At 45.4% G+C, this 12,515-nt stretch overlaps 1 protein-coding gene across 1 annotated transcript in view; it reads right to left on the reverse strand.

The window, feature by feature from the left end:
- Positions 1 to 10,907, reverse strand: part of LOC104581271 (polyubiquitin 3) — a 43,210-nt gene extending 32,303 nt beyond the window's left edge. Inside the window, 3 exon segments of the mRNA XM_024456881.1 lie at positions 8,526 to 8,980; positions 9,056 to 9,671; positions 10,665 to 10,907. Coding sequence (XP_024312649.1) covers positions 8,526 to 8,980; positions 9,056 to 9,671 — 1,071 coding nt within the window. The 5' untranslated portion in view covers positions 10,665 to 10,907.
- Positions 10,908 to 12,515: the final 1,608 nt, after the last annotated feature.

The raw sequence follows: 12,515 nt of genomic DNA on the forward strand, positions 1-12,515 counted from the left end.
CATGTGTCTTCTGCCATGATGGAAATCTGGAAAAGCAAAACTCGCCTTCCTAGAATAAAGACATTTGCTTGGCATCTCCTTCAAAAAGCACTTCCCACAGGTAAAAGAGCAGGTAAAATTTCTAAACACATCTCAAAAAAACTGCATCAGGTGTGGAGCGATTGAGGATGAAGTTCATATTTTGTTTCTTTGCCCTTTTGTGAAGGCTGCTTGGTTTGCTTCCCCTTGGTTCATTAGAACTGAAGTCTATGCTATGCAACACAACTCTATCATCAATATTCTTGCTGCTATTTCCCATTCAGGTCATCCAAATGCTTCCATTCAAAACATTTTCACCTTCCTTTGGTGCATTTGGATGTCCAGGAACTCTGACCTCTTTAACAGGAAGGTCACCTCTCCTTTACAGATTGCTTCAAATGCAAAAAGCTTGCTTGCAGAGTTGGAGCTGGAGTCTACTACATATTTGAACAAGAAACAAGATCTTCCTCACTTTTACTCCACCCCATTTCTACTTCACAAATTTCTCATTTACAGGGCTTTAACGTCTACTCGGATGCAGCTTGGAAGTTGCCTAGTAATGGCAATGATGTTTCAATTGCAGGTCTTGGTGTCTTCATCGAATCGCTGGACCCAAACAACAGATGGATTGCCCAGATTCAAGCTACTTCTTCTCCAGTCTTTTCAGCTTTGCAGGCTGAAGCTCTAGGTGGTCTCCTTGCTGCAGAAATTATTTCTCACTTCAATCAACAGGAGGCAAAGCAGATCACAGATAATCAAACTCTGGCTCTTGCCTGTCAGCTGTAGGATGTGAACAACCACCCTGGTCACTGGTCAATAAGAGCTTATCTTTCACAGATCATTGATATTCATTCTAGGCTGAATACCAGGATGATTTTCACTCCAAGAGACAACAATACTTTAGCCCATCAATTAGCTAAGGATGCTAAGAAAAGGGATAACAACAGCCCTATCATCTCTTGTACCAATGATCTTCACAGGACTATGGGCTGTCCTTTTAGACACCTTTGTAATTCCCAAAGCTCTGTTTTATACAGGCTTCGACATGTACTATGTTATTAATGAATAAAATTCCTCTCTTACAACAAAAAAGAAGACGAAGAGTTTGCAACACTTCTACGGTTTGCTAGAGGTGGGCCGAAAGAACGGTTGTTGTAAGCCCATAGAAAAAACATAACCCATAAAGAAACTGGTCCCGGTTGCTCCCTGGAGAGTGGAGAGAAACAGAGACAAGACAATAAACTAGCAGAGTGCCCGTGTGTTGCAATGGAACAACACAATTAAGTCAACCGAACAACAAAGTCCAGCATAGAAACACAGATTAAAAAAAGCATTATAGTTCACTACGACCACATTGTTGTGGCTTATGACTTGTTGCAACAAATATTGCCTTGCACCTGCTTTCCATATATGCTGATTACCACACACAATGCATGTGAAAATTCATGTACCACACATAATGCACAAGATAAATTGATCACATCTATCAAGATATCAGTAAAATCCTAAAAGATACAAATACACATCACAAGCACAATCTCGGGAACAAAAACTTACAAGTAAAATTCTGGGGGCTACTCCCTGTGTTTTAAACGATCACCAAATGAAAATAACAAAACAAAAATTTCTCAGGTATAGCCCTGGTTTTCTAATACATCCTGAAAGGAACACGTGTTATATGCATACAACAAAACATATTCCAGGACAGGAATAATTTCAGTCACTATGGTCCAAGCTGGAAAGGAGGCCTGGTACGCATGATAGGCAGTAGAAATGATACCTCCAGGCCCTCCATCTGAAACTAAAAGCAATAAGACGATAATCAATTACTCATGGATTGCAAGACATCGATTAGAGAATCTTATAGTTGCCAAAAGCTGAGTAGTTTTGTACTCAATAGGCAATCAAGTTGCAATTAAACATTTACTGAATCATCTTCGATTGAAGTTGGTGCCTGCATCTAGAGCAGAAAACTCTGTAGTAGCTTGCGTAGATAGGCCCTGAAATTGATTAGTCAAAATACACTTTCATTTTTTTAAGACAAACCATCAACTTGGTGCATAATTTTATCAAGTATTACCAACGACAAAGCAATCTCTGGAATAGTATTGAAATTACAAGCATATGATAGTCATAACACATATCCAATATTGAAACTACAAGCATCTGATAATCATATCATTTCTTATTGGTGTTAATATTTCTTTCCATGTTGGAGAGCAAGTGCAGCATCAAGAAGATGTACCAAAAAAAAAGGTTCGCAGGTTTCAAAGGAGAAAGATTTGGGAGTTTATTTCATACTCCCAAAATCTGACTCCAGTCCACACACAACCTTTTGCTCCTCTCCAATTTCTTTTGATCTGGCTGTGTACTCACCTTGTAGAAGCTCATCGACCAAATTGTCATGCTCCTTGTCAAACTGAAATAAAATGCCACATAACCGATTACACTCAGTCGTTCACCATATATGTGTGTATCTCTAGTACACATTTCATCAAACACGCGGCGAGCAGAAATATTGTACCATCATTCGAGTCAGTACAGTGGAGAAGGTGTGGGCGAAGTCTCTGAGCAACCGTCAAAGGGCTCCTCGTCGCCGTGATTACAGACGAACAACCCCACCTTACGTTCGTCGTGTTGTACTCGACGGCAGCTGAGGTTGTGGTGGTCTCGGCGAACCGAACCGGGCGCCGTTCCACCGGCGATCCCACGATTGTTATCTCCGGCGGCCTCCCACGGACCTGGCTCTCACTCACCGACAGCCTCCTGCAACCACGAAAGGGATGGCGAAGGTGCGTACGGTGGCACCACCGGTTGTACAGAGAGGCCGAGATGGGGGGAAAGGGGAGGAGGCCAGGTGGGGGTAGCGTCAAGGCAGGCGGTGCGGAGACGGACGTGGGGGAGGAAGCCAGGCGGCGGCAAGGGCATTTCAGTCCTGATGAGATCATCGCATTTTCAGGAGTTTAGAAGATAGGATTTCTCACCGGGTGCGCGGCGGCGGCGGGCGCTGCCTTGTTCCCGTCGAGCGCATCGGAGGAGACGGCCTGGATGGAGCTCAGGCGCAGGGCCTGGCAGATCCACGGTCAAGATGGTGGCGGCGGCCGGCGGGCTGGATCGGGAGATTGGAGGGATCAGGGGCAGAGAGATCAGGAACGGGGGCGTCATTGGAGATAGGGAGGATGCGTCTTTTTTGGCTGGAAGACAGGTTGGTTTCGTGCGGGCCATCGGGCTTTTTTTGTTAGCGAGCGCAGAATCCGAAGGCAAAGCGGACGACGTACGATGGACTGACGCAACTGCAAATTAAGGAATAGTAAGAAAAATATGGGTCGTCATCATAAAAGCCTGCCTATCCTCTCTAGAAAACAAAAATGAAAAACTTGTTCTGTGCAATTAATCAGCTAAGAGAGAGCATGAACAATCTCTCCTGCTCACAAGGTACGTGCGGCAGCACTTTCCATATATACAAGCGCATCTCCTTTAAATATATAGAGAGAGACACACACACAAGCGCATCTAACAGTGGATAAAGTACATCACACGGTGGATACAGAACGGGACGGGAAGTCACAGAATGAAACGGCACAGTATTACAGTAACGCACAGAGGATATATGGTAGCGCAGCTAGAGCTATCCTTATTGTTGATGACCATCACTGACAATGCGCACGGTCCGCAAAAGCTTAGCTAGTCCTCCAGCGCGAAGAGGTAGCCGAGGATGGCTTTTGTGACGACGGCTCCGACACGAGCGACCCACGGGAACTGGTACGCCGCGGGCGAGAGCGTAAGGAGGAGGACGCCCAGGAGAAGGAGAGCGAAGCCGAGGAACACATGCGCGGCGTCCGCGGCCGGGTTGCCGAATGAGTAGGTGACGACGACCCCGCCGCCCAGCACGGAGACGCGGCCAGCGTCGAGGAACAGCCGCTGCAGGCGATCAACGCCCGCACCGATCACCTGCCGAGCGTCGTAAGCCATCGCTGGTTCTCCTTAGCTTTGTCGTTGCACCTTCGCTTAAATAAGCTCGGAACAAGGGGGGCGCTGATGTGGAAGCACGCGGAAGGGCGAACTCCCCGGGCACCGGGCCATCAGGCCAATGACAGATCGTGGCCGGTCAGCCGGAGAGTGTCGTCATCACTCTTTTTATTGGCTTCTGCTTCGCTCTGGTTAATCCCCGGAATTTAAATTCCTTCTTTAGATTTTGTTTGTCGCTCTAGCTTGTCTCGTTGACTTGACTAAATTAATGCCCCGGCCGGGCAAACAAGGGGCGCTTCCGGTTCTGTGTGTGCTTCAAACAATTTTGTCTTCTCCATATTACCATATCTCTAGAGTCAATAATTTTCTATGAGGAACTACTGAACTCAATCGCTTGCTGCCGTTACTCAACAGTTTTCTGTTAAGGTCTATCCCGTAGAGGTAGTCAAATTGGATCAGTGATCGATTTCTAGGTTTCGTCGTAAACCTAATTGGTTACTTCCAATTACGTAAATCAATAGTTCAAACCGCACTCAAAGGTAGGGCATTTCCCATTGATATAGGAACTTTTGTACCAGAAACAATAGTATCTCCAATTATAGCCCCTCTGGGATGTAAAATATATCTCTTCTCACCATCCCCATAGTGTATGAGACAAATGTATGCATTTCGATTAGGGTCGTATTCTATGGTTACGATTCTACCAGATATGTCTTTTTGATTCCGTCGAAAATCGATTTTACGATATAGGCGTTTATGACCTCCCCCTCTACGCCTTGCGGTAATGATTCCTCTGGAATTACGACCTTTACCACAACGGTGCCGTCCATGGATCAAATTATTTCGTGGATTGGATTTCACTTGCCTGTCTACGGTTCCCTTGCGTGTACTCGAGATAGGTGTTTTGTATAAATGTTTCGCCGTATTATTAAGTATTCTCCTTTAGTTTTTTTCTCTATCTAGAAGTGGAATAGAATAACCCGGTTGAAGGGTAATGATCATACGTCTGTAATGCATTGTATGTCCCAGAATAGGTCCTATTCTTCTACCCTTTCCGGGTAGTTGATGGCTATTCACAGCTACTACCTTAACACCAAAGAAGAGTTCGACCCAATGCTTTATTTCTGTCTTAGTGAATCCTGATTCGACATTAAAAGTATATTGATTCTTTCCCAATAAACGAAGACTTTTTTCTGTAAATACTGCGTATTTGATTCCATCCATAAATCGACTTTCCCTCCTATGCTCTGAGTTCCAGTATAGATAAGAATTCGAGTTCTTATTGTTCTTATGTTATGGTATGAATATACCATACCAATTCGTTATGTATGGATGATGGATGAGATTCCATGGATAGAGAGCCAGTTCCAATAGACTTATGGAACGTTCCCGTTCGCGTGCATCCAGCAGGAATTGAACCCGCAAATTTACCAATTATGAGTTGGGCGCTTTAACCATTCAGCCATGGATGCTTAACAGGGATCATCCTACATCGTAAATAACCAATTTTCATATAGAAAGACATATCATAGAAAAATGAAATCGAAAATATTCGGAGATGGCAAATATTCGGAGATGACTATGAAAACACCTCTCTGGATCCTCGAATTGAAAGAGAGATTGAGAGGGATCAAGAATCCTAATTCTCTCTATTTGGAATGGATCCAATTCTATTGAGTCTGACTCATAGTGATCATTTCTCTTTAGCAAAGAATGACCTTGGTTATCAAAGGATTGAACAACCGGGATCCATTTACTTATGATACCTAGTTGGCATTGATAACAAGGATCTAATGAATTATGAGTTTAATAGATCCTCTTTAGCAGAAAGACGTATATTCCTTGCTCATTATCAGACAATCACTTATTCCCAAACCTCGTGTGGGGCTAATCGTTTTCATTTACCATCTCATGGAAAACCCTTTTCGTTCCGCTTAGCCCTATCGGGTATTTTAGTGATAGGTTCTATAAGAACTGGACGATCCTATTTGGTCAAATACCTAACGAAAAATTACGATTTTCCTTTCATTAAGGTACGAGGGCTTCTTATTCCACAAGAACGAAAGCACCTTTTCATTCTTTCATATACTAGGGGTTTTTACTTAGAAAAGACAATGTTCCATACTAAAAGATTCGGGTGCATAACCACGAGTTCCAGTGCACTAGATCTTGTAGCACTTAGCAACGAGGCCCTATCCATTAGTATTCCACATAAGAAATCCATTATAGAAAAAAATACAATTAGATTAACTCTTCATAGACAAACTTGTGGTTTGCGAGCCAAGGTAAGATCGGCTCGGGATCATGGGACCTTTTTCTATCAGATAGGAGGGGCTCTTGTACAAAATAGACTTATAAGTAATAACCCCATAGAATCAATCTATCTATATAAAGAGGCGATCGTGTCAGGAAGCGGGTTTTTCTTTGGCCAAAAGGTACTTCGAACTTGGAACGAGCATGAAGAGATTAACGAGACTTCTTTCTCTTTTGCGTTTTTATGGCGGACCTGCCGCGCAAGATCTTTGGTCTTCCCCTGGAACCGATGAAAAAAAGTGGATCGCTTCTTATGGACTCGCTCAGAATGATTCTTCTCTATCTATAGTTCATGGCCTATTAGAAGTAGAAGGTGCTCTGGTGCAATCCTTACCGACAGAAAAAGATTGCAGTCAGGTTGATAATAATCGAGTGCCATTACTTCGTCGGTCCGAACCAAGGAATCCGTTAGAAATGTTTTGAAATGGATATTGTTCTCTCTTTGATCAGGGATTGCTATATGAAAAGAAGTGGAGTTTGAAAAGGGGAACGGAATGGTCAAACCGGAACTGCTAGAGGAACGAATTTTCAATAGCATAACTTGGGCTCCTAGAATATGGCGCCCTTGGGACAATCCATTTGATTGCAGGGTTTTGTTCCGAAGCAAAGATATCCGCGGAGGCCAGTTCGTTCGTCCTATTCTGATATTCAGGACCAAGAGGTACTGGATTCTCTTTCGGATAGGCCCTGAAAGGAGAAGAAAGGCTGAAATGCCAACGGACCTCTGTCTATTCTCTAATTCACCCGAGCCGATAGTACCCGTTTTTGGAACGTCCAGTGCCAAAGTCACTGAATGGGTAAGTCACCAATCCAACCCCTTTGACAAATCGGGTGTCATATTAGATATCATATTCTATATATATAGAAATATCATAGAATAGACATACATAATTTTTGGTCTGGAAATTAGAAAGAATCATTGAGTGAAAAAGGAGCAAAGAATGACAAAAGACGAGACTCTACTAGTCTTCACTCTTGTGGTTTCCTCGGTTTCTGTTTTCTTATTCGGGATCTTGCTACACGCACACCGGGTCTCCAATGGAAATAAACAAATTTCTTGTTTTGATTTTAACACTCAGCCAAGGCTTAACGCAATTTAAACTCCGTGATTGACCAATTGTTGCTGTTCTTTTAGAAGATGGACTTAGATAACCCCATTATTCGTGTCTATAACCCTGCTTTCCGGCCTCTAATGTCAAGTTGTACAATGGGTGGATCATGGATCATGTCAACCTATCGGTGGAATCGTGAACCCGAAATTGAAATTGACAGTGCTGTTCAATTTGCAGTTGTGAATTGCAACCGAATGAAGGTTTCAATTATCTAATTCCAGTTTTGAAGCACTGAGATTTGCAGATGGAGGAAGGTTTGAGTTCCTTCGAAACATATCTAAGGATTAATAGCGGAGTACTCCGTAATAATTAAAGCAAGGCAGGGGGACTCTGTTAACCGGACGTGTGGTCGGTGTGGATGCTGCGGATATTTGCTGATATATCCGTTATTTAACTCTGATGAATCAGAACAAATGCAACGATCAGCCAAGCCAAACGCAGCAAAAATCAATTTCATGTGTACATTGAGAACCTCAGACTTGCTCGCGGATGTCATGCGTACAGCGGCCCAGGTAGGTTCATCCTGTAAATAGGATCCTGGGGCCTCCATATCTCTGCACCCGAACATTTATGGAAAGATGTCATATATTAGTACTCCATCTATCAGCTTTATCAGTCATGAAATTTCAGAAACAGTACTGGCGTTGTAAAGCTGAGAGTTACCAAGTGCTATAAGAAGAGAATCTAAACAAAGGTTTGATAAGGTGCAAGGAGAAGCGGACGAGCACCAAAGCAACAAAGCAATAAGCAAGATGCAATCTTTATGTGCGGTAAGCACAGTACAAAGATGACAAACCAACAAAAGCTGGAATTGCATCTTGCATGAACATCATGAGCACTTGTTCCATACAGCTAGCAAAAACGATTTTACATCAGGTGCAATTGCGTTTGTAAGAACGTTCGCATAACCACGAAGCCGTAATCACAGAACAAGGTTCATGTTCACTTATTCATAACAGGATTCTTCACGATGCAATACGACAGCAGCAGATGTTCACACAAACAGTACGGGATTAGAAAGAACACAACGACTTCTCACATAACCATAGACACGACTACTTCCAAGGGGCAGACCAACAGGGGCAGCAGACTGTAGGCCAGTTTTTGACAAACTTACTGGCCACCACGGAGGCGGAGCACCAGGTGTAGGGTAGACTCCTTCTGGATGTTATAATCCGCCAGAGTGCGTCCATCCTCAAGCTGCTTACCAGCAAAGATCAGGCGCTGCTGGTCTGGGGGGATGCCCTCCTTGTCCTGGATCTTCGCCTTCACGTTGTCGATGGTGTCTGAAGATTCAACCTCCAGTGTAATGGTCTTCCCGGTCAAAGTCTTGACAAAGATCTGCATGCCACCACGGAGGCGAAGCACCAGGTGCAGGGTGGATTCCTTCTGGATATTGTAATCAGCAAGGGTGCGGCCATCCTCAAGCTGCTTGCCGGCGAAGATAAGGCGCTGCTGGTCCGGTGGAATGCCCTCCTTGTCCTGGATCTTCGCCTTCACATTATCGATTGTGTCAGACGACTCGACCTCCAGTGTGATTGTCTTCCCTGTCAAGGTCTTGACAAAGATCTGCATGCCACCACGGAGGCGAAGCACCAGGTGCAGAGTGGATTCTTTCTGGATGTTGTAATCTGCCAGGGTGCGGCCATCCTCAAGCTGTTTGCCAGCAAAGATTAGGCGCTGCTGGTCCGGTGGAATTCCCTCCTTGTCCTGGATCTTCGCCTTCACATTATCGATTGTGTCAGACGACTCGACCTCCAGAGTAATGGTCTTGCCTGTCAAGGTCTTGACAAAGATTTGCATGCCACCACGGAGGCGAAGCACAAGGTGCAAGGTGGACTCCTTCTGGATATTGTAATCTGCCAGGGTGCGACCGTCTTCCAGTTGCTTGCCAGCAAAGATGAGGCGCTGCTGGTCTGGGGGGATGCCCTCCTTGTCCTGGATCTTTGCCTTCACATTGTCGATCGTGTCAGACGACTCGACCTCGAGTGTGATGGTCTTGCCAGTAAGGGTCTTCACAAAGATTTGCATGCCACCCCTGAGCCTGAGCACCAGATGGAGGGTGGACTCCTTCTGGATGTTGTAATCTGCCAGGGTGCGGCCATCCTCCAGCTGCTTCCCGGCGAAGATGAGACGCTGCTGGTCCGGGGGGATGCCCTCCTTGTCCTGGATCTTTGCCTTGACATTGTCGATCGTATCAGAAGACTCGACCTCAAGGGTGATGGTCTTGCCGGTGAGGGTCTTCACAAAGATCTGCATCTGCATAGTTGACAATTGTAAACCAAAAGGTAAGTCACCTACCGAGTAGGTAAAGTCATGAGAAGCAACAACCAGAGCAGAATATATTCTTATAATGAATGTAAATCAGAGAATATCAAGCAGCAACCAGATAGCGAACATGAATATGTGTTGCATCAACCAGAACATGAAACTGATAAGCAATAAACTATCTAATAACAAGCATGGTCTCCGATTTCAACAACACATCTACATGAATAACCAGATTGAGCTAGGAAACTAGCAAAATAGAAGATCACCAATCAATGATAATTAGTAGAATCCACATGAGGAACAACAAACATATGGTACATAAGTGGACAGCAATAAACAAATTATTGAATATGGTACTCCATCCCGAATTAACTGACATGGATTTGTATAGATTCTTATACAAAATCCACGTCAGTTAATTTGGGACGGAGGGAGTACATAAATACATGACTGAAACCTACACGTTGATAGATCAAGAATACATATCCAATTAGGTTCAGACACTGTTCGATCAAACCTAACGAACAACTATGAACGATCAAGCCACAGTAACAGTAATCGAGTGAAATCTACACGGATAGATCGAGAGCGTATTACACAAACAATAGATCACAACTAGTAACATGCGAAAGAACTTGGATCTACAGGAACACATGCTCACATCGATCTACACGGTTCTGATCTATTTTCCAAAACGGCATGGTGTCCTCTAGGAGCTAATCATCTCAACGAGTAGATCCCACCTCTATAACACAGAAAAACTTGAATCTACTGGTAACAGGCAATTCATGGAACATGCGCACTTCGATCTACAAAGATTTAATCCGATCTAATCGAAATCAACATGGTATCATCTACCATGGAACATCCGCACTTCGATCTACAAGTATCTAATCTACTCCCTCTGTCAAATCAACATGGTATCCTCTACGACCTACTCCAGAATTGAAACGGTAGCGAGGAGGAAGCGAGGCTGCATACCTTGACGGAGATTCACGAGATCGGTCGCTTGCTCTTGCGGGGACTTTTCGATCGGAATCAGGGTGCTGGATTGAGGAAAGGGAAGCCGATGGAGGGGGGATTTATGGATGGCCAGACGGGGGAAGAGAACGGGTCTGTTACGTCACGGCTCACGCAAGAGCCGAACCCGACGAGTCGTGCCTACCAGATGCGAACGGCGAGTCGGCAACCGAAAATGCGGTCGTTGTGCGTCCATCGCCCCCACCACGCAGTCTCCGGAAACGTCCCGATGGCTCTAGTCCATATACACGGCACAAAGGTACTCCCTCCGTTTTTTATTTTTGGGGGGTCGAAAATCTTCATTCAATGAAAATAAAAAATATTCAGTCATATATAATACGTACATCCTAAACAAAAGGATGAGATAAGCTCACCTGTTTTATGGGGAAAAACCTTGTAAAAATTTCAGTCATATATACTACTTCAATCTTAAAGATAAGTGTTTTGGAAGAACCGGGCGCACATGCTTCAGGACCGTTCGTTTTCTCCTGGCGCAGCGATTCCGTTCGATTCTTTAGGACAGCCAGCCAGCTAGAGGGTCGCGTCCGTATGATGTCGTGTTCTCTCCTCCCCATTTCTCCGTGAATGGCTGAAACTATCCGCCTCCGCCCATCTCCTCTCTATGGCGATTCTCTTCGCCCTTTCGTTGGTGTTGTTCTCGGCGGCTCGGGTTTACGGAGAAGAGGGGCACGGGGGAAGGGAGCGTGGTCGGAAGGGGGGGTGGGGAGGTTGCTGAGGAGCTCGAGCCCACCGTTGATTTCTCGATATAGGGGCTGGGTGGAGGCGGCGCTCGTCCACGCGGGGATCTCGTGCAGGCGGACGGCCACCACGACGCCACTGCAGCCTTGACGCGCGCGCGGAGTCGGGGCGTCGCCGTCGTGTCCGCCGCCGCCGTGGCCGTCGACATCGCGCTCGCCTCCTCCGGATGACGTTGACGCGCGGATGCGGATGGCGCCGTGGACGAGCGCGGCGGACTTGGGGTTGGTCGGCGTGGTGGAGGGCATCTGCATGTCGCACGGCGTGTTACTGTGGGCTGAACGAGCAGGCTTCGACTGCTGATTCGAGCGCAGCCGCTGCATCGACGACGGTAGGGTTGTACGAGCTCGGCGGGCACAACGATTTCACCCCGGCGGGCACAACGATTTCACCCGATTTCACGGTTAGTCCCTTCTCAACCTGGTATCTACGCAGGTGTTGTTGATTTTCAGCCCTAGGGGGGTTATTGATGCCGTCGATTCCTTGCGCCCGCTTGTTTTTGCTGTTAGCCCCCTTGCGACTGTTTATGCGGGCTTAGGTGTCGATTTTGCTCCCGCGTGGCTGGGTTGCGGTCTTGCAAGCAACTTATAGCTGAAATCAACCCGGATCACACCCCTTAATTCTAGGGCAATTCTATCTAGATTTTAAGCTAGATTTGTTGCATGCAAACTACGGTTAGGCAGTTTTGTTGATCTCATTTTTGTGAATTCGAAATAGCAGCCTCAAAATGGATTAAGTCACCTAAGTTATGCATGGAACCAGACTATGGCAATTTTGCTTGATTGATCAGGCAAGCTTCGATTTAGGAATTGCTTCAGCTTTGGCTTGACTGACCTTAGCTCTGCCACGGGGGATGCAGTGCAAATTTTCAATACAAATGTACGCTAATTAAGTTGTTCCAATCCTCCACTAGGATTGGTGTGATTTGCTTGTAGGGTCTGATTCGATTCGCTCCGCCTTTTGTTGTAAAACCATGGGAAATTGCATTGTATGGGCATTCATTTTCACCTTTGTTAATTTACATCACTTTTATAGTGCATAACACGACGCTTCCAC

Source organism: Brachypodium distachyon, chromosome 1, assembly GCF_000005505.3.
Source record: "Brachypodium distachyon strain Bd21 chromosome 1, Brachypodium_distachyon_v3.0, whole genome shotgun sequence".
NCBI lineage: Eukaryota > Viridiplantae > Streptophyta > Magnoliopsida > Poales > Poaceae > Brachypodium > Brachypodium distachyon.